At 40.0% G+C, this 23,279-nt stretch overlaps 1 protein-coding gene across 4 annotated transcripts in view; it reads left to right on the forward strand.

Moving 5' to 3' along the window:
• The window catches only part of ckap5 (cytoskeleton associated protein 5), a 113,826-nt gene that overhangs the window by 5,567 nt on the left and 84,980 nt on the right, over positions 1-23,279 (forward strand). For all 4 annotated transcript variants that reach the window (XM_067994060.1, XM_067994062.1, XM_067994064.1 and 1 more), the window contains exons 2-10: positions 5,707-5,796; positions 14,154-14,347; positions 15,409-15,615; positions 15,897-16,068; positions 16,176-16,305; positions 17,490-17,587; positions 18,731-18,844; positions 20,104-20,208; positions 20,741-20,830. In XM_067994060.1, coding sequence (XP_067850161.1) covers positions 5,740-5,796; positions 14,154-14,347; positions 15,409-15,615; positions 15,897-16,068; positions 16,176-16,305; positions 17,490-17,587; positions 18,731-18,844; positions 20,104-20,208; positions 20,741-20,830 — 1,167 coding nt within the window. In that variant the 5' untranslated portion in view covers positions 5,707-5,739. The remainder of the gene's footprint in view (positions 1-5,706; positions 5,797-14,153; positions 14,348-15,408; positions 15,616-15,896; positions 16,069-16,175; positions 16,306-17,489; positions 17,588-18,730; positions 18,845-20,103; positions 20,209-20,740; positions 20,831-23,279) is intronic.

Here is a 23,279-nt window from a genome sequence, read left to right on the forward strand (position 1 = left end):
ATTCAAATGATTCTTAGTATGTAGGGCTGAAAATGAAGGAGGGGAAAACCTGCTGCCAATATTTAAGTAGGCATACTATACCGTCTGGACACAGGTGTTCTAATGTGCATTTCTAAACCCCCCCACTGTCCAATCACAAAGTGGCAGGTTTTTACTCTTGTTTGCTGGGTGTCGGGTCATGATGTCATGCCACAGAGAGCCTAAATTTGGCCACTTCTGTCTGAGAGGGAACATGCATTGCAGAAGTGATGAACCATTTTAATGAAATGCAAATAGTGCTACAGGCAGTATTTGACTGAGTGTGGTACCAAGAAGTCTTAGTAAAACTGAAGTCAGTGGGAATCGGGGGGTGGGGGGAGAAATCTTTCCAATGTCTAGAGTTATATCTAGTACAAAGGAAGGTGGTTGTTGGAGGCCAATTATCTCTGCTGCAGGATGCTGCTGCAGAAACTCCTCAAGGCTGTATCTTAGGCGCAACTATCTTCAGCTGCTTCATCAGTGACCTTCCCTGTGTCATAAGGTTAGAAGTGTGGCTGTTTGCTGATGATTCTACTATGTTCAGCTCTGTTTGCAGTTCTTCAGATAATGGAACAGTCCATGTCTGTATGCAGCTAGACCTGGATGACATCCAGGCTTGGGCTGATTAAGTGGCAAGAAACATTCATATCACCCACAAGACCACCTCCCCATGACATTCAATGGCAATCATCAAATCCCTCACTATCAACATCCTGGGCATCGCCGTTGACCAGAAACTCAACTGGACCAGCCACATAAATACTGTGGCTGCAAGAGCAGGTCAGAGGCTGGGCATTCTGTGACGAATGGCTCGCCTCCTGACTCCCCAAAGCCCCACCCCCCTTAAGCACAAGTTGAGTGTACTGATATACTCTCCACTTGCCTGGATGGATGCAGGTGCAACAATCAAGAAGCTCGACACAAATCCAGGACAAAATAGTCCACTTGATCGGCAGCCCATCCACCACCTTAAATATCCACTCGCTCCACCACCGGTGCACCATGACCTCCACTTCCTAGAAGGACAGGGACAGCAGGTGTATGGGAACATCATCGTCTCCAAGTCTCACACCATCCAGACTTGGACATATTTAGCCGTTCCTTCATTGTCGCTGGGTCAAAATCCTGGAACTCCCTATCTAACAGCACTGTGGGAGCACCATCACCACATGGACTGCAGCTGTTCAAGAAGGCTCACCACCACATTCTTAAGGGCAACTGGGCAATACATGTTAGCCTTGCTAATGACACCCATATCCCAAGAATGATTTTTTAAAAAAAAAACTCCTGTTTATAAGGTACCTATAAAAGTTGTGGTTAGAAGTAACTTGTTCCATTACCAATCCTACATCAATGGAACCCAGTATAACGATTCTTTATAAAGTTCGTGCTTATTGTAAATTTTAAAGAAAACCCGAGGTGTTTGATTTTTCTCCTTCAACAAAAAAACTAGTGGTGGGACAAGATAAATTTATAGAGAAAATAATACAGAATAAACATAGAAAGATAGAAAATAGGAGCACGAGTAGGCCATACGGCCATTTAGGCCTGCTCCGCCATTCAAAATGATCATGGCTGATCGTCTAACTCAGTACCCTGTTCCCACTTTTTCCCCCTTGATCCCTTTAGCATTAAGAAATATATCTATCGCCGCCTTGAATATATTTAATGACTTGGTCTCCACTGCCTTCTGTGGTTGAGAATTCCACAGGTTCACCACCCTCTGAGTGAAGAAATTTCTCCTCATCTCTGGTCTAAATGACATACCCCGTATCCTGAGACTGTGACCCCCTGGTTCTGGACTCCCCAGCCATCGGGAACATCCTCCCTGCATCTAGTCTGTCTGGTCCTGTTAGAATTTTATATGTTTCAATGAGATCCCCTCACATTCTTCTAAACTCTGGTGAATATAGGTCTAGTCGACCCAATCTCTCCTCATACATCAGTCCTGCCATCCCAGGAATCAGTCTGGTAAACCTTCGTTGCACTCCCTCCATGGCAAGGACATCCTTCCTCAGATAAGGAGACCAAAACTGCCTACTGTATTCCAGATGTGGTCTCACCAAGGCCCTGTATAACTGCAGTAAGAAATCCCTGCTCCTGTACTCAAATCCTCTTGCAATGAAGTCCAACGTACCATTTGCCTTCCTAACCGCTTGCTGCACCTGAATGCTCGCTTTCAGTGACTAGTGTACAAGGACACCAGGTTTCATTGCACCTCCCCTTTTCCCAATCTATCACTATTCAGATAATCTGCCTTTCTGCTTTTACAACCAAAGTGGATAACCTCACATTTATCCACGTTATACTGCATCTGCCCTGTTCTTGTCCACTCACCCAACTTGTCTAAATCACATTGGAGCCTCTTTGCATCCTCCTCACAGCTCATATTCCACCCCAGCTTTGTGTCATTATAATAGTGTATAATTTGAATGTTGATTTTAATTCCCTTGGAATTTTAGCAATACCTTCAAACTGAACAGTTCATAGACACCACTTTTATGGGGCTGATCAGATTCTCATTGATAACCATGATAAAGTTTTTTTAAATTAGTATATTGGGGCTCCAGTCACTTACCTGCCACTATAATGGTGGGAGAATAAAAATTGTTGAAGATTATGCCCAAGGGAACAGGTCTGATCGTTTAGTAAGTAATACTTTGTGTGACATGTTGGCCTCAATAGCCAGGGGACTATAATTGTGGTAGTTGTGCTATTCTTGCTCCATACTTACTGATGTTTGCTTATAATCTTCACAGCAGTACCTACAGATCCAGGTCCCCTTGAAAAGAATTCCAAATTGCCCAGTATTTTTGCCCAGTATTTTTTTTCCTGCAAAGAATTGGGTCAGAACATATGTGCATATTGCACCTGTAATGTCAGCACAGCATTTAGTGCGTAATATATGTTGACGTCATGGATGTAATGCATCTTCAGAGCTGTGTTTTAGGAGAAAATCAGTTATAACTGATTAATCACCTGAAAAAATGGGAATTTGTTGATGAAAATAATTTTTAAAGAAATTATTTTTAAGGTTACCTAAAGTTACCAAATAATTGGAGAATACATAAGCTAAACTTGAGAATTTAACAGTCTAGACACCATATATTCAGAAGGAACTATATCTTTTAAATCCAGGTGTCTTAAAGAAGCTGACCTTTTTATTATACTAAAATGGAGAATCTAGTTTGAGAAGTTACTATATTGACTGGTGCATATAGGATCAGGAGTTACTTGACCCATTAAGTCTATTTAGCCATAAACCATTCCAATTTTTAAAATTCCAATTCCTTGCCTTTTCTCCATTTAAAAAAAAAATCCTTACTTCCTTTAGTAACTCCTTAATTGACTTTGCATCTTGACCTTATTGTAAATTTCCACATTGTTATCCTGGATTCCCTTTTAACTGATTTTAGTTTGAATTCTACATTTTCTTGCTCTGAATCCCTTACTTTGAGTCCCCTGCTAGAGGGTAGAGTTACCGGCATCTACCCCATCAATTCTCTTCATTAAACAACTCAGTCAGATTATCCCTTGGCCTCCTCAGTTCCAAGGGATGTAATCCAAGTTTACCCGGTCTCTCATCATGGATAAATGAACAGAATAATACCTGAGATGAATGTTCACTGGACTTTCTTCAAGGTCAGTATATCCTTCCTAAGGTGGGGATGCCCAAAAACATGCCATTTGAAATGAGTTCCAACTAGTACTCTATAATTGTGGTAGCACATGGGGGGGGAAAATAAAGGAGCAACATCTAGTTTGTTTTCTTAAAATTTGAAGCATTTGTTCAAAAGAAAATATATCAATTTTCTTTTGATATATTCAATTGTATTTGCTTCCCTCTCCCTGCCCCCAAAAATTGCATTGGGTGGGGGTACCTTGCTTTTAAATACTACTTGTTTATTTTATCAACAATTGACCCATGCTTCTGTGTTGTGCTCCCAGATAAGGTTGTAAGCATCTTAATTTGTAAAACTGACATATCTTAATGTCAATAAAGCCAGCCATTTAGAAAAATGTTTATTCTTGCCTCGTACCCTAGAGTTTAAAAACCCTACCGCGGTCAGGAGGTGAACCATTCATTGTAAAGTATCCAGCCTCTAACCTCCTCTTGTAGCTATGGTTGATATGGCTGACTCAATTAAGCTTCTGGTCACTCCCACTATATTGATGGTGGGAGACTTGGCAGTGATTGTGCAGTTGAAGATCAGGGGAAGGTTATTGGACCATGTTGGAGAATATTATTGCCTGGCACTTGGGTGGTACAAATTCCACAAGTTTTAGGTAGATGATTATTTAAAAATGCCGTTTTCTATTCATCACAAACTGCTGATACAGACCTGTGATTGCAGTTCTAATTAACCAGAAATGTTCATCTATAATGGATTTCTGTTTGTCACCTTTTTTATTGCTGTTCAATTTTTAAAAAAAACTTTCACCAGTTTTTGAGGCTTAAAGAATTTTTTTGTTTAAAAGCTTAGCAGCTGTGTAAATGAGCTTTTGAGTATTGAGGCAAATTTTGTTTATGGAGATTTTGTTGATTTTAAAGATTGTATGTTAAACAACTACACTAAAGGGTAAATGTTCTGCTTCTATACTCCTAGTACATGCTGGGACCACATCGGCAAAATGCTCATCTTTGCTTGATTCTTCGTTTATTAAATTTAAGAAGTGTGAATTTACCGTTAAATGCTTTAAGGCAGGAATGTAAAGACAAAAAACGGTTGACGATGGACAAAGCAGGGTGGTGGATGGAGAATACCTGAGGCACAAAAGGGGCTGTGGTCTGGGCAGAAATGCAGTTAGAACCTAGGGCTATTTGGATCCCATTCTCCTGGGTTTCTCCCTCTCAAGACTCCTCCCCTTTACTGCCTGATCTGTTCAACCACAATACTGCAAACTAGCTTTTGGTTCACACCTGCTCTGAAACCCCTTACTACCCTTGCTTTTTGCTCTACCTTTCCCTGTTTGCAGATCCTGGGACACTCCTCGGTGCTCACAATCCCTATATCACTTTCCCAATGTCATTTGATCCTAGTACTCCCAGACTACCCTCCATATGCTCCTTAATCTTTTCTCTCCAGATTTCCTGGGACCTTGGGTGCCTCTGAAACACCTCCCTCCATAATGCTGCTGGAATCTGAGACCCCACCCAGTACTGTCAGAATCATTCCCTACCTACTGAATTCTTCCAGAGCTGCCCCCATGCTGACAAGTCAGTGCCTTAGTAATACCATGTGGCATAACTCCCATCTTCTAAAAAGACACCTCTGGCTTATTCTGAGTAATGTCATAAGAGATCTACTAGTAACTCTAAACTTCTTCTGGCCATTTAAAATAGGCACCAGTTACTGTAGAAATGAACTGTTTCAGACCAGTTATATTTTAGACTTCTGATCTGTGATTTGACTAAGAATGTATTGCATAAAAGTACATGTAGAATCTAGAACCCATACTGTTTTGCAGTTGTCCTGAAACTGGATCACAAGGACCAGATTGTGGTACATTTTATGCTGCTTTCTAGTATTTCAGGAGCATAGCTGGGTAGTTGTACACTACTTTTGAACTGTGGCTAAATGGGGGAGGAGGGGGAAAACAGTATAACAAGAGTTTTATCCCAGAGAGAACAGTGAGTCTACTGCTATAAATGCTGTTTTGGTTAGTAATGTGTGTTTATTTCTCCAGGTTACTGTTTAGTGAGCACATTATACACTCACCATGGGGGATGAAAGCGAGTGGATGAAATTGTCGATTGACCAGAAGTGTGAGCATAAGGTATGTGTAAGATTTATTTTAAGTTGCAAGTATGATTGGAAAGATTTAGTAAATATTTGTAGAGGATTAATAATTAAAGCTTTAATCAGCATTAACCATATCTGAGGTAGATAATCTGTGCAGAACAGTTTCATTGAAAACATTTAGATGTATATCTTTACTCCACAAAGCTTGGTTTAGGAGCAACAAATTTTTATATAGATAATTCATGGTTTGCTTTACCTATGGCAGTTTGAGATCTCTTTATACTTCATGATAACTGTTGCAATTTGTTGGCTGCACCATGCTAGTGAATCACAACAACAGAATTTGATTGCTATTGCCCCTGCTTCTGGCATATCGTGCTATGTGGGTGTTACTTTGATAAAGGTTTGCTTGCAGAGAAATTGGAGCTTTCTTGGCTACTGACTTGCCAAGTGGATGTAACTAAATATAACAATCCAGTAATTTAAACCACTGAACAAGTGAGGAAGAGCAATCTCCCCTCTTTCGTGGGGAAAATTGGGTGGAACTCTTTAATGCAGCAACAACTTGCATTTATATAATGCATTCTTAACATGAAAAAACAGTGCTTATATAAATGCAGACTGGAGTGGCAACAGGAGGGATTGAGGGATACGGAGAAAAGGTGGGCTTGTTAGACTTACTTTGCCAGACTTTTTGGTTCCCAACCCCATTGAAGCTACCGCTGAAGTCCCAGTGAAGAGGTGTAAATGGTTTGAAAATGAAAGTGCCGATTAACTGAGTTGCTCTGTAAACTTTTGGAGTGCTGGTGGGAAATGAGCAATTATCCTACACTCCAGCAATTGAGCTTTTAAGTGGGTACAGCCAACTGTTGAAATCTTTCTCCTGAAAATTGAAAATTGTAGAAACTACAAAACAGGTGACAATCAAGTTGGACTGAGCTAACTGTGTCAAAGCTTAAATTTTGAAACCCTTCTCATTTGGTAATAAGCCATAGAGATGAGAGGTTTGATGCATTGTGTGTGCTGAGTTATGATATATTAGCACTTGAGGCTAATATCACTGAGGCACTGAAATTGATTGACCCTGGGCTAGGGGAGGGAAAAATTAGCCCATGTTCTGGCTCCTAATTGTTTGATGTCTTTACATGCCCTGCATATATCAATGTGTGACTTTAATCACCAATATAAATTGGAACTTTGTCATAGAACTTGGGCAAAGAAATTGGAATGAGTGAATTTGATACATACTTGCTTTTTGATCTGATAAATCAAGGACTTCACTAAGGGTAACTCATTTTAAATCTGCTTCTCGCAAGTTATCAGAGAGACATTCATTAACTCAATTAGTGGAATCTCTCCAGACTAGTGACAATGATATAATTCAATTTTAAGATTTGGCAATCAGCACTAGTTTTTTTGGACTTTTTTTGGAAAGGTAGAATTTAAAAGAATGGGGGGGATAATTAAAAGAAATTAACAGAATATTGTTGACAGATCTATAAATTTTAAAAAATGGAACACCATTAAGACCTTTTTAAACTACCTAAGATGACAACTATAGATTGGAGAAATTATTATTTGTTAACTAAATTTTGCTCTATTTGGGCAAGAATGGGCCCCTGTGAATTTATTTCCAGAATTTGAAAGCTGATCAAAGTCACAACAGCAGAAGGACTGAAATTTCTGTTAAGCTATGCCACCCTATGTGTAAATTTGAAATGTCATCTATCAATTTGCCTGATGACTCTGTACAAGGTGTGACTTTACCTGCTCCTATTATGCTATAACAGGTGAGAAATGTTGTAGTACAGTAGCTGTTTCAACGATGATTAATTGAGAGTCTCTTGGTGAAGTGCCTTGGATTAATTTTGCACAAATTTTTGGGAGCCTTAGTTGGTCAAAATATTCTTCTGTTTACTAATTCAACTAAAAAATAAAAAAGCAGCAGACAATGGATAAATTAAGTAGGAGTTTGAAGACTAATGGTGGGAGGGGAGGGGAGAAGAAGGGGTGTGAAACTGAGAATGTACAGAAATTTGCTGAAACAGATGAGAAGGGATATTAGGGTGCAAAGAAGGCCTTTGAGATGAAGATTAAGATGTTAAGCATAATACTCATTCTTCCAGTGTCACAACAGTGTAAGAGTAGTTTGGCAGTTTGAATTCTAATAGAAAGGAAAGAACACTCCTTATGGAGTATGATTTTCAAATGCAGTATATTGGTTTACATGCTTTGATGTGCAATCAGTTATTTAGGCAAATATGGCTCACAGCTATATCCCACAAATTCTTGGCTCATGGTCAAGTCTTCACTTTTCTCGACCCTCTGATTCCACTGATGGTTTGCCCGTTGAATGGTTCCTGGATCTACATCCTATCCGCAAGTATATCCAAACTTGGACCCTCGTTTGTGGATGTTCCAAGCTGACTCCACTCTCTACAAGTCAACTTCAACCCACCACGGGTCCTTGAATTTTTAACTTTGGACTCTTATCATCTCAGTGTATGACTGAATCCTATTATCATGAAATTTGTAACTATTGCTTAAACCCCGCCCCCCACCTCCACCAAGGCAGCTTGCTTTGGAAATCCCTGTCATTCTTTGGTGCCATTGTAGTGCACTTGATGGTCCTGCCCAGAGTCCTCATCCTTCCTACAGGAAGCTGGTACTTCGAATTTGTTGGGAAGGGTAACATGCTTTGGAAATTCCTGCTTCAGTTCATCATTCCACATGTTCCTTGATCTGTGGATTATCACTACTATTTCCTTTACTGCTAGCCCTTTCAGCAGGGTGACTACTTTCTGATATGTCCAATTGTTTCCAACTCCGCCTTAAATTCTGAGATCTCGAGCTTAAGTAATCTCAAGATTACTTGGAAATACTTCCTGCTGATTGCCCGTGTTAAAATCTATGACTTGCAACTCCCACATTGTGCAGGAACTGCTAGTCACTGTCCCTTCCAATTCTCGCTATGAATGGTAATTAATTTCAATTAAACTACCCAGCTAACTTCGTGGTGGGCTCTCATAACTATTGACACAACTTACATTTATATAGTGCCTTATAACATAGAAAAATGTCCCACGGTGTTTCAGTTCACAGGTATATGATGCTAGATGGGGTGATGGGTGAGACTTGGTGCAGGACAGGATATGGACAGCAGAGTTTTGGATAAGCTGAAGTTTATAGATCATGGTGGATGGAAGGTAAGCAGAAGAGCATTGGAATAGTCAAGTCTGGGGGGGACAAAGGCATAAATGAGGGCTTCTGCAGCAGATGAGCTGGGATGGAGGTGGAAGTAGGCGGTCTTTGTGATAGAGAGGATATTGGGTTGAAAGCTCAGCTCAGGGTTGAAATAAGGCATAGAGATTGCGAGCTTTCTGGTTTAATCTGTGACCATGTCTGGGGAGATGGGTGGAATTGGTGGAAAGGGTACAGATTCTGTGTATGGGGTTGAAGACGATGGTTTCTGTCTGTCCGATGTTGGAAACTGCTGCTCATCCAAAACAGTCTGACAGCACAGGCAGTAAAGGGTTTGAGACAGGTGGTGGGAAGGTAGAGTTCGGTGCCATCAGCATATATGTGGAAACTGACCTTGTGTCTTTAGATGATATCTACATGCTGCACTTTGGAGATAAGGAGGAGGGAGCCATGGATAGCTCTTTGAGGGATTCCAGAGACAATGGTGCAGGGGTGGTAAGAGCCTTTTGCTGGGGATGCTGTATCCCTCATCAGATAGGTAAGAGTGGAACTAAGCGGGGGCAGCCCTACTGAGCTGGACAACGGAGGAGAGGTATTGGACGAGAGTGGTGAGATTGACCTGCCAAAAGGCTGCAGATAACGTGGATGGATAATGCTCCACAGCTACAGAGGATGTCATTTTTGACTTTGATTAGGGCTCTTTCAGTGCTGTGGCAGGGGCAGAAATCTGATTGGAGAGATTCAATTATGGTTTTGTGGGAAAGATGGGCATGTATTTGGGAAATGACATGTTGAAGGATTTTGGAGAGGAATGGGAGGATGGCGATGGGATGGTTTACAAAAATAACCAAGGAACTAAAAAGCTGGTATTGATAAAGGTGACCATAAAGCTGCCATTGTTGTAAAAACCAAACTGGTTCACCAATATCCTTTTTTAGGGAAGGAAATCTGCTACCCCTTCCTGGCCTGTATGTGACTTCAGTGCCACACTAACATAGTTGCCTCTTAACTACCCCCTGAACATAAGAAATAGGAGCAGGAGTAGGCCATGCGGCCCCTTGAGCCTGCTTCGCCATTCAATAAGATCATGGCTGATCTTCGATCTCAACTCCACTTTCTCGCCTGATCCCCATAATCCCTTGATTCCCCTAGAGTCCAAAAATCTATTTATCTCAGCCTTGAATATATTCAACGACTCAGCACCCACAGCCTCTGGGGTTGAAAATTCCAAAGATTCACAACACTGAGTGAAGAAATTCCTCCTCATCGCAGTCTTAAATGGCTGACCCCTTAACCTGAGACTGTGTTCCCCTCGTTCTAGATTCTCCAGCCAGGGGAAACAACCTCTCAGCATCTACCCTGTCAATCCCTCTTAGAATCTGATATGTTTCAATGAGATCACCTCTCATTCTTCTAAACTTCAGAGAGCATAGGCCTGGTCTATTCAATAGTAGCTTGGTAGGCCACTTCTCAGTTGCATAAAACTGCACCACCACCTCTGGGGAATAGGGATGGGCAACAAATGCTGGCCTTGCCAGCAACACTCACTTCCTAAGAACGAATAAAAACCCTTTGCCAGGACAGAGGGTAGGGGTGGGGTAATGAATATGGTTTTGAAAGGGAGGGGACAGTACCTGAGGAGAAGGAACTATGGAATGTCAGCTAGCATGGGGGCTGGAAAGGGAAAGTGGGTGATTAGCAGTTTCATGGAAATGGGGTCAAAGGAATAGGAGGTGAGTCGATGAGCTGGGAGAGGACATAAGGGGAGATGGGAGAGAAACTAGGGAAAGATGATGGGTTCATGGCTAGTGAAGGGGGCAGGAAGTAGGCGAGGCAGATGTATCTCAATCTTTGACCAAGAAGTCCATGAATCCTCGCACTTGTTAGGGGCAAGGGAAGAGGGGTTTAAGAAGGTGTTGGTAGTGCAGAGAAAAAAAAATGGGTGTTATCTGGTAGTTTTGGCAGCAGAGTCAGACCTGATTGCACTTGATCTGGTCCAGTCAGAACTGGTGATGGATGGTTGAACCAGTTGTACATTAGAATAGCTCAACTGTGCGCTTCTTGGATGTGAGGGAGGGAAGATGGGGTCCCTATCGGGGGGTGGGGGGGTGTCAGAGCCACAGGCATCCATGCTGGCGATGAGGACGTGGTTGAGCAGATAGCCTGCTGCAGAAATATTGTGCTGAATAGAAGGTGAAAGACTAGCAAATTAGCAGTTTCAAAGTGTAATTGTATGTGACCTGGGAGAATTATTTTGTCCAGAGACAGATGCAGGGGGGTGTGGGTAATGAATGATACAAGGAAGTGGTCTCCTTGTGGAGATGCTCTCCACCTTGGTCAAGATGACACGATCGAGGTGGTGGCTGTGATTATGGGTAGGCGAGTTTCAATGGAGGAAGAGGATTAGGGTTGTCAGGAGGACAGTGAAATCAAAGGCAAAAGAGGAAGGTGTTGAAGTGGAGATTAAAATCCCCTAAGGACGAAGAGTTGCTCAGTTCAGAGGCTGAGGGAGGATCCGATAAGCTTGGGGAGGGGAGAGGGAGGAGGTAGCGAACAAGAATTTTAAAGAAGCAATAGGGATGGATCAAAGTGAAGTGCCCAGAGGAGAGCAAGGTTTGATTTGGTGATAAGGGCCACAATGTCACTGTAGTTACATATCCTGGTTACGGGGAGGAGATTATATGACAATGTCCCAAGTTAAAGTTTGATGCTGTGGTTGGATGAAGTTGACTTTTAGATGGGATCGAGGTAACTTCCAGCATCCATAAATCAATGTCCCGATTTGGTCACAGCTGTGGTGAGGGAGTGAATCAAGGAGGTGTAGAAGAAGCAAAGCATCAGTCTGCGCGCTGCTAGTGGTTGTTCAGTGGAAAGTAGACAAGGAGTTGGAGAGACGACCAGGAGCCAGCAAAGGTTGCCAGGGGTCCAGTGGAGGTGCCTAATGGCCTTGTGTATTTGTATTCTGCAGCGGATGTCAGCAGGGGAGCAAGGGGTAGTGGGATGGACCAAGGACCAAGAGCAGTGAAGCCCAGGGAGCCAGGGTGGGATGGAAGGCAAATACACAAGGTCATTGTAGTTGAGGAATAGCTTTAGGGGAGGTAAGAAGCACTCCAGATCGGGACCAGCGGTTGGAGTACAGCAAAGTGTGACTGAGCGAGTTCTAATGGATGAATGGACTCAGTGGCCATGGAAAGCAGCAAAGCAGAGATCATTCAGCAAGGGAGCAGAATCCAGAGCAGGTTAATGAAGCAGCAGGAACAGATCAAAACTAGTTCAGTGCAGTGAAAAATTCCTAGCGGAGCAAGAAACTGAGTCTTTGGAAGCAGACCAAGACTAGAATAATGATAGTCCAGCAGAAAATACATGTGAGAAGACCTGTAATGAAAATCCAGGCCACAGATTGGAACTGGAACTCAGATGCTAAAAGTCTAATATCAGGCTAATTGGGGTCGGGAGGGAGAGGAAGAATTGAATGGTGCTCTGGAGGGAATTGGACTTGGACTGTGCTTTCTAATCTACATAAATGAACTGGATACTGAAATTAACAGTAAACCTGTCATTTGTTGACACTAAAATGAGAGTAGCAAAGAAAGGATACCCAATGGGCAAGAGAGCAGTTTAATGGTTACACAATTGGACAGACATGGCAAATAAAATGTAATACTGATATAAAATATTGTTGAATCAAAAATGTGGGTGGTCGACAATGAATGGAATAGAGTTAAGATTAAAAACTTGGAAAGGGATCTGGAACTAATAGCAGATACTTAACCGTTAATGTTCATTGAAAGCATTTTTAGCTGCTCTGCAAAGTCAGTACTAGGATACGTATATACAGCCTACAAAAGCTGAGTTTACAGTACAGTTGTCAGGCCTCACTGAAGTGTTGTGTTTGGTCACCAGGCTACAAAAAGAACCATACATGCATTGGAAAAGTACCTATAGCAACAAGACTGATTCCTGTGTAAGGGGATGAATTATAAGTGAAGATTAGAGCAGCTTAAAAGGGAAAGAGCATGGGGGAATTTTCTTTTGTTCAAAGTACTGTCCCCTTTTGTATAATAGAAAGTAACAACAGACTTTTTGTGAAGATAGTTTCATTACTGGTTATAATGTGGTCTCCATCTGCTCTATGGGATTTTAAAAAAACAATAGGGAGAAACTTTTCCTACTGGCAGGAGGGTTGGTAACCAGAGGGGACACATTTAAGATAATTGGCAAAATAGCCAGAGGGGAGAGAATTTTTTTACGCAAGTTATGATCTGCCGTAAAGGGTGGTGGAAGCAGATTTGGTGGTAACTTTCAAAAGGGAATTGGATTACATACTTGAAATGGAGAAATTTGCACTGCTACGGGGGAAAGAGCTGGGGAATGGGACTAATTGGATAGCTTTTCAAAGAGCTGGCGCAGGCACAATGGGCCCAAATGGCTTCCTTCTGTACTGTTATAATTCTATGATTCAATAATGAGGAGCGTCTGAGTGGTTCTATTGCAAAAGGTGGGGTTTGGAGTTGTGGGGGTGTGGAGGGAGAAGGAAGAGGAGGAACTGGAAGGGTTGGTGGGAACAGTGACCACAGCACCTAGCTTAATTGCTCCACATCAGGAAATAACATTATAGGAACAGCTTAATGGCATCGAAATGTGTTAAAACAGTGAAATAGACAGTTATTTTGTACTACAAAGAGATGTACTTTCAATAACCAATATTTCTCTTACACTTTCCTCTTGTGCTTTGCAGTCTATAAAAACAGTTAAGGGGCCTCATTGAAATATTAAATGGTTCAGATAAATTAAACCGATTTACCTCTTCAAAGTAAAACAGTAAAGTAGGTTTAGAGAACATAAATGGAACTAGTGTAAAATTTAAAAATTGATTTCAGGAAGGACTTTTTAAATTAATGTTTGGAATGGCCTGCCAGACAGTGTAATACAAACAAAAACATTGGGATTCAAGTTGGTGGTAATGTAAGCATTAGGAGATTAGAGGGTTGAATTTCAACAGACCATATGAGCTTCACTGACACTCGTTGTGACTCTTGCTTGAAAGTACATATGCATAGATGTTGGGTGAAGGGGTGGATGGGGAGGAAGAAAGAGAGAAATGAAAGAGTACCAGGTGATATTGTAATATTGCTTATACTGTTATGAATGCTGACTGAATATAATATGAAAACCAAAAATGTGTTTCAGGTGTGGAAAGCTAGATTGAATGGCTATGAAGAAGCTGCAAAGTTGTTTCAGAAGATTCAAGATGAAAAAAGCCCAGAATGGTCAAAATATTTAGGATTAATCAAAAAATTTGTAACCGATTCAAATGCAGTGGCTCAGCTGAAAGGATTGGAAGCAGCACTTGCTTATATAGAAAATGCTCATGTAGCAGGAAGGTAAATTCTTGAAAAAGCACTAGTCGTTTTTCATCTTTTAAATCAATAGCTGACAAAAATTCTCATTGTAAAGGCATGCTTACAAATGTTTGAGTTGAATATTTACTTCTGAGATTTTGTTACTTGGATTTTGGAATCAACATCTTTTTATGTATCATTTTTAGGATGGGTTTGAACTTGGTAGATCAAACCAGCAGAATTAACCAAATATTTAATGATCATGTCAACATACTTGCATAATGCAAGAGTTACCTCCAGAGTATCAAAGGATGCAGTCTCTAAGATGTTCAGGTTTCTGCATCTGATGAGTTTGTTGAACTTATTGATAGTTACCTACTTCCTGCCACTGTTATGTGGAAAATGTTCATTTTGTTTGTGTTTTTTCCTTGAATTTCATAATTTCTTTGACAACGTTGAAGGCTTATCTGAATTCAGTTGTAATTGAGTGTACAAATACTTTTTTATAGCGGTCAGGTATCATTTAAAATGTAAAGTTCTAGCATGCTAGTTCAGTGAACAAACACAGATCGACTTGTATTGTGTTTATTGTATTTTGCTGTAGGCGTTACCTTTTTGTGCTAGAAACAACCCTATTACAAAATGACTTGGGTAGTATGCCTTGTGTCTGCAGTTGGACCCACTAGAGAAAGGTAGAATGTATTCTTGTGCTTTTAAAGAAAGAAAGACCTTGCATTTATATTACACCTTTCACAACCTCAGGATGCCCCAAAGCGCTTCAAGTATCTTTTTTGAAGTGTAGTCACTGTTGTAATGTAGGGAATGTGGCATCTAAATTGCACATAGCAAGATCCCACAAAGTGCAATAAGATAAATGGTGTTGATTGAGGGATAAATGTTGGACAGGATACTGGGGAAATCTTCTGATCTTGTTTCAAATAGTACATAGGTGTTTTTACTTTCACCTGAGAGGACAGACTAAGATTAACATCTCGTCAGAAAGATGCTTCACAGTATAGCACTCTCTGTGCTAACAATAGTAACTGATAAGTTGTTTGGCTTTTTGTGAGTATCGAACTAATTACTGTCTCTTGTAATTTCAGAACGTCTGGAGAAGTGGTGTCAGGAGTTGTAAATAAAGTATTTAACCAACCGAAGGCCAGAGCCAAGGAGCTGGGGGTAGAAATATGTCTAATGTACATAGAAATAGAAAAGACTGAGCCTGTTCAAGAGGAGCTACTTAAAGGACTGGACAACAAAAACCCCAAGATTGTTGTGGCCTGTATAGAAACGATAAGGAAAGCACTTGGGTAAGTATAGGATATATTCTACTTGGCTTATAACTGTAGAAATCTTTTTGTCCCAGGAATAAGTGTACTTTTTCCTGAATGTACCCACTTATTCAAATGTCTTTTAAATCATGATTAAGTTTGCATGTTGCCTTAAATCAGAAGTAGTCATTCTCTGTCTTCAGTTATGAGACATATAATACCTAGGGATAAATGATATATCAGTACCCATCTAAACCACATTTTATGTCTTGATCAAAATCAAAGATAATTACACAATGTAATTATTAATTTTGTTTTAGTGAATTTGGTTCAAAAATAGTACAACTCAAGCCAATTGTCAAGGTCTTGCCAAAATTATTTGAATCGCGAGAAAAAGCAGTTCGAGATGAAGCCAAATTATTGGCAGTGGAAGTCTACAAGTGGATTCGTGATGCCATACGACCACCACTGCAAAATATTAACTCTGTGCAGGTATGATGCATTCATGTTTTAATTTTATACAGTAACACTTGTAATTGGTGTATCACAACTGCTAAATATTGGAGGAGATAAGAATTTAGACACTTTTTTTCCCTCAGTTGAAAGAACTTGAAGAAGAATGGGTTAAATTGCCAACTGCAGCTCCCAGGCAAACACGGTTTTTGCGCTCTCAACAAGATCTCAAAAGCAAGTTTGAGCAACAGCAAGCAGCAGGTGATGACGATGAAGGTCAGTGAAGTACATTGATTAAAGAAAATCTCAGGGTAACGACATTGCTCAAATTCAGGTTCTTTAAAGCCCTTCACACCACATTCTTTGACTTTTCTAGATTCTAGATGAAGCTTTGCATCAGTTTATCAAAATTTCCATTTAATTCAATAAAACATTAATCTAAGCTACACTGGTATAACATCTAGGAAAGATCTGGAAAGTGCAAGTTGTGTAGATGTTTTTTTAAAAAAAAACAGATGAGGCTCTGCTTGACAGTCAGCTGTCATAGCTTTCTGGCATTTAGTCTAGGCTTGCATGTAAAGAAAGCCCACATGGGTAAGAGTACTAGAAGCTGGATATTATGGAATCACTCCAAAAAAGTGTCTGCTTGGGAGATGGGATTAAAAGGAGGAAAATTAGGGCAGGAGGCAGCTGTTTTTGATGTCCTACATGACATTTTTCTTAATATGCTAGAATTTGTTGGCAACATTTCTCAACCTTTATTATAAAGAATGGGGAGGTTTTTGCAGAAATAAGAATGTATTTAACATGTTTTATGACCCGTATATACTATAGCCTGAGTATTTTCAGCTTAAACTGATGAACAAAACTAAATTCATACTTGTGATTTTATACTGATGCATGTCTAAATTCAGTTTGTGTGCTAAACACTTTAAATTTTTGTCTGAGAGTTTAGAAAACTTAGTATGCTTTTGTAACAACCTAAACTTTGTGTTTGACAATGTAGCCAAGATGGAGGTGGAAAGTGTAACTGGTAACAACCGAGCAGTAAATTGTGAAGTTTAGATTGGGGAGAGGGTGTATTTAAGGCCAGATATTCATTATATTTGCCATGGCAAGTTGGGCTGTGTTTGGGTTAGTGAAGAGGAGTTAGAATTAACTGTTAGAGGTGTGCACTAACATACATACACCTAAAAATAAGTTACCTTTCAGTGGGGGAAGAGTAGGGAAGCATCATGTTAGCTGTATCTGAGCAATTTTGCTAGAATGTGGGTAGAATTTGTGATATGGGAAGAGATTTTGTGCTTTTGGTATGAATAAATGAGAATAGATAATTGGAAGCAAGGTGGCTAACAAATGGAGAAAGTTTATTAACTTGAGTCGCAGCTTAGATGACAGATTTGTCATACATAAAAGACACTGAATTTTAGTGTAAAAGTGCCATATGGTTTTCTTCATAGGTGATGAGGAAGATGCAGCCCCTGTTGTGGATGCTTATGAACTTTTAGAGCCTGTTGAGATTCTTTCAAAGCTTCCAAAAGATTTCTATGATAAAATTGTAAGTAAACTCAAATTGGTATGTACACTTCTACCTTATCAAGAAAATTGTAGCTTCTTTCATTATTGATAGTGTAGTTTGAGTAATGAGGGAATATTTTCATTAGTTTCTATATTGCTAAGCGTTTAGCAATCACTTTAAATGTATCGATCTGAGCTTTATATAGTGTTTTGCAATTTAATGTTCTAACAGAATATCAAGTAAATTTTTTGTATAATTTCAACAAGAATAGCAGAGTGACTGACTAGTTGGGAAACTGAAGTGTTCAATGCATTTTTTGAGTGGCTTGATGTTTTTAATAGGACACACATTTGTACTCTAGTCCTTTTGTAAAGAATGTTAAGTTTTTGTAATACATGTACTTTTTCTGTTTCTCCTCCACCCCCACTGTCCAAATCTAGCAATACTAGTGGACCACTGATCTCTTCTAAATGTTTTAGGATTTTATCTCATTCGTCTTGAAGGCAGATGAGCATTTTAAACTTTTGCCTGACTTCAGGAGGAATGAAAGGTTTCTCTGCCTGGATTACCTAGTTTTGCAGGGGAATGAATGCTGCAGCCCTACAGTGGTTTAAATTGGGAATGTAGCAAATTTGAGGGATTTTCTGTGTCCTTCCACTTGGGGCTAATTCTCTATCTTATGCACCTTGTAATTGGGGTCAAGTTATCATCTGCTTAGCAAATCTGTTTTAAAAGATCATTTTGGCAGGTTAATAAGTATAGTACTTTGCTTGAAATTAAATACATTTATTAGTCACTTTGTGATGATGATATAGGTTGAGGAATATTACTTCAAGATAATTTATAAGAAGACTTGCAAAAGCTAATTACAAAGTGTTCACATAGGGACTTCTGAATTTCTTGGATATCTGATCAATTGGAGAGAACCCCTGTCAGCATTTTGTTTAAACTAACTGGAAGTTTTTTGACCAAGTTGTTCTGAATGTGTTGAATCATGTAACTGTTATAACAGGAGTTTGGTTCAGAAAGCCATAACTGCAAACAGCATCCAACAATAATCTGACATTGATAACTTGCTACCAGTACATCTTAACAAATTGATTAATATGTTAACTGTTACAGTAAATCCTGTTTGCTGATCAAACTAACCTGGTGACTTTTTTTCCCTTTAATTAAAATTAGGAGGCCAAAAAATGGCAGGAGCGGAAAGAAGCTCTGGAAGCACTTGAGGTGCTTGTGAAAAACCCCAAGCTAGAATCTGGAGATTATGCGGATGTTGTGAGAGCACTTAAAAAAGTAACTATATATAGTTGTCCAACTCTATTCAGTCTTGACAAGTTGTGCATAAATGTTAAGTGCTGTTGTATACAATAATATTTCTTTGTCAAATTTATCTATTTTAGTAATTCTGAAGAATCTGTACAAGTATTGAAACCACCTTTTTACCCGTACAACTTCTGCCTTCTTTACTCATGCTGGGTTTTTTTTGGGAAGAAAAAAGATTTAGATTTTGGAATATTGAACTCCATGCCAGTGAACTTGAGTAAGGAGAAGTAACATGTTAGCCACAGTTTATTGGATTACGATCCACTCACAGGTGTGTGTGAATCGCCAAGAGGTGGTCTAGTACATTTTTGCGCAACAAGGGCCGCTCTTTTTGCCCAGTTGTTTTCTCTATAGGATTTCAAGAGTGTTTCATTAGCTTTTACGTTAGCTTTTCAGGACTTGGAAGCTCATTTTTATCCTGGGGAAATTTCTTTTGGCAAGCCTAGTTTCTGTCCGACAGATTTCAACTGTTTGTTGAACAGCTTAGAAGTTCTAGTGGTGGGTTGAGGGAGCCATTGCAAATATCAGCTGATTTTCAGCTGTGGTAGGAGGCATTGTGCCATAATTTGCCACTTCAATCTGTGTGAAATGCTATTCCGTTATGTGAATTGTGTGGCTTATAGTTTAATAAGTATGTCCATCTCCCAATAGAGTCAAACTAAATGGATGACTGTATGCATTCTCTATTGGTGCCTGATTCTTGTGCTTGGCCAAGAGCCACTCAACAAAGTCCACTTTTACCTCATGGACAGACTTAAAGCAAGTTTTGATTGTATACATCAGCAAAGCTATTGCATGGAGTTACCCCTTTTTCTGTTCAAAGCATTATTGCTTATTTCTAACGAGGCAGATTTAAAGAATCTGCCAGTTAATTGTTTCACATGGGTCACAAATTGTAGATCAATAGGATAAGCTCTTCAAATGTGATCCCTAAAATATAAATGTATGAAAATGGAAGACTGGAAAAGACCCAACTGGTCCATTTGTGTCTGTCCTATATAGTCATGATGCAACTTATGCACACGATGATGCTCCCCCACCCTCCAATCAGCCATGCAATCTCCTGGGAGATGTATTTTAATCTTGGTCTGGAAGTAATCATGGAATGATACAGCACAGAAAGAGGCCATTTGGCCCATTGTGTTGGAATTGCTTGCTGGTAAATGAGAATATAATGTCTAGTACAGTTCTGAATGCTGAAGTCTCTTTATTTGAACTCTCCCTTCTAGGTTATTGGAAAGGACTCTAATATACTGCTTGTGGCTCTGGGTGCAAAATGTCTTGCTGGTCTAGCTGCTGGACTCAGGAAGAAGTTCCAGTCCTATGCTACACATGTAAGTTTCAAATAATGTGGGACTGCTGAACAAAGATTAACTTTCTATTACATGTAATGTATACAATTTCTACATGACTTTTGCTTGTTATGCTACTGTGCCAATAGTGAGTTTTATTGCTGATGCTTCCTTAGGATTGAGAATGGTGCTGATGTGAGTGGTAATGAGTTCTTTGGTGATGTTTGATGGAGGAATGTTGGCTAGGACCCTAAGAGTTTCCTGTTCTTCATATAGTGCGTTGGGATCTTTAACATCCACCTGAACATACATTTTCCAGTCAGATAGGGACTAGGAATGGATCTTGTGACTGACTTTCCTTCCACCCCATCCTCACCACAACCACTGTACCTCCTCCTTTTTCCCCTGGTGTCCCCTCTGCCACACTGGTTGAGATCAGCTAAATTCATATAGATCCTTCCTGGCTCAAAATGATGCATATTGATTCATTTTAAGTAACATTTTTTAAAAATGTTGTCTATAGTCCAAAACCCTCTGAGTTGTGTGATTATATGGATTTATTCAATCTTTTCAGGTGGTACCCACACTTCTGGAAAAGTTTAAGGAGAAGAAACCTCAAGTAGTTCAGGCTTTGCAAGAAGCTGTTGATGCTGTTTTTCTCACAGTAAGCTCAATTGAAACTCGAGTTTGGGATTTTGCTTTTGAAGCACTTGTGGCAATATTTTTTTAAAAATTGATTATTTCAGTCTGGTAATTTGGATTAAAATGTGCATTAAGGTTTGATGCTAAAATATAGCTATATAATGTCTGTAGAAACTCGTCTTGTGGTTGGGTGCGTAAATTGACAATTGACACTTGCTCTATTCCTGTGCTGCTGCTTGTTCCACATTGGAGGTACCTTTCCCTGTACCCATTATCTTTATCTTTTTCTTTGAATATTTTTATGCCCCATGTTGCTGATTCACTGATCAGTGGAGATAATCTTTGTGTGTACACTCTCAAATGCTTTCAAGACCGGGTTGATGCAATCAGGGAAATCTTGAGGGTCCTATTGCATGACCTTTGCCATTAGTTTCAGATCAATAATATTCTTTCTTCTTTCCCGTCCCAGGGCAAGCTATATCTCTGTAGTCCAGAGAATTTCTGCTGTTACATTTCCATTCTGCACGCTGAGCATCTATTTTCCATGTCATGTCAAAATAATACAAAAAAAAAGAAAGATTTGCGTTTATATCATGCCTTTCACAACCCCCGAACATCCTAAAGCACTTTACAGCTAATGAAGTAGTTTGTGAAGTATAGTCACATATATGATGTAGGAATGTGCCACCCAATTTGCACATTGCACAAGGTTGCAAATGCAATGTGCTTTAAGTTAGTCAGACACTGCCTTCCCTTAAATCCATGCTGACTATCCTTGATTAACCTGTGCCTTTCTAAATGACTTATGCTGTCCCTCAATCGATTCCAATAATTTGTCCACCACCGAGGTTAGACTGACTAGCAGGTCTCTCTTTTTCTCCCTTTTTAAATAGTACAACGTTAGCAGTCCTCCAATTCTCCGGCACCACGCCTGTAGCCAAGAAAGATTGGAAAATGATGATCGGAGCCTCTGCTATTTCCACCCTTGCTCCTCTTAGCAGCCTGAGATGCATTTTATCTGGGCCAGGCGATTTATTTACTTTCAAAGATGCTAAAACCTTTAATACTACTTCTCACTATGTTTATCCCATCCAATATTTCACACTCCTCCTCCTTAACTACAACATCTGCATCATCCTCCTTTTGTGAAGACAGACGCGAAGTATTCATGTAGAACCGTACCCATATCTTCCGTCTCCACAAATAGGTCACCTCTGATTTCTAATAGGCCCTACTCTTTCCTTAGTTAGTCTCTTGCTCTTTATGTAATTATAAAATATCTTTTGGGTTTTCCTTGGTTTTACTTGCCAGTATTTTTTTCATGCCCTCTCTTTGCTTTCTTAATTTCCTTCTAAATTCCACCCCTGCACTTTCTATACTCTGGGCTTTCTGCAGTATTGAGCTCTCTGTATCTGACATAAGGCAAAAAAAAAAGGGAAGCTTATCTTGCCCTGTATGCTCCTTGTCATCCAGGGGGCACTTGATTTGGCAGTCCCACCCTTTTTCTTTGTGGGAACATGTTTGTTCTGAACCTTCACTATCTCTCCCTTGAATAACTCTCACTGCTCTGACAGGATGTGGAGATGCCGGCGATGGACTGGGGTGGATAAATGTAAGGAATCTTACAACACCAGGTTATAGTCCAACAGTTTTGTTTGAAAATCACAAGCTTTTGGAGATTATCTCCGAAAGCTTGTGATTTTCAAATAAAACTGTTGGACTATAACCTGGTGTTGTAAGATTCCTTACATTTGCTCTGACAGGGTAATGGGTAATGTGTTGGGAGGCTCAAGTTTTATAAGCCTCCCGGGGGAAAAACATGCAGACCTAGTTTGGACTAGGACATTCAATTAATCCAGCATCACCACAGATCGAGGTAGATGGGACCCCTATAACTGTTAGCCCAACTGAAACCCAGGGGACACAAATTAATAGACTTGATCATTGAGCGTTCACTAATTCCTGTAAGGAGTTAGTGTGTGAAATGTATTCTGCAAATGCCATGCAAATTATAAATTCTCATAACTTTCTGAAATGTGAGGTGTGTTTACTCCTCCTCCCCTCCCCGCCCCCAGCCCCCACCAAAAGAACTTAGACGGTTATGATTATCGAGGTGGGTGCCATTGCAAAATTAACTGGCTAACTGGAATCTCTTAGTCGTGGACTTCTGCTCCAGTATGTTCTTGATAATGCCTCTATTTTTGGGAAAAAAATACTTCTGTGCAGTGTTATTTGGAACAAATCTAGATTGGGATGAAAGTCATAAGTAAAATGAGTTGGGTAGTTTCAGTGCAGCTCTAATTACCAATTTAAGGCAACAAGAATGACTACTGTGAAAAATATTGAGTATGCAGTAGGATGCTTTTCCAGAATTTGGATCAAACTGCATTAAGGGCACCTTACTTACAATTGACCTGGAAGTGCTTGATCCTGACACCAAGTGGAAAATAGGCCCTGCCTAACACTTGTGT

The sequence above is a fragment of the Heptranchias perlo genome, chromosome 12, assembly GCF_035084215.1.
Source record: "Heptranchias perlo isolate sHepPer1 chromosome 12, sHepPer1.hap1, whole genome shotgun sequence".
NCBI lineage: Eukaryota > Metazoa > Chordata > Chondrichthyes > Hexanchiformes > Hexanchidae > Heptranchias > Heptranchias perlo.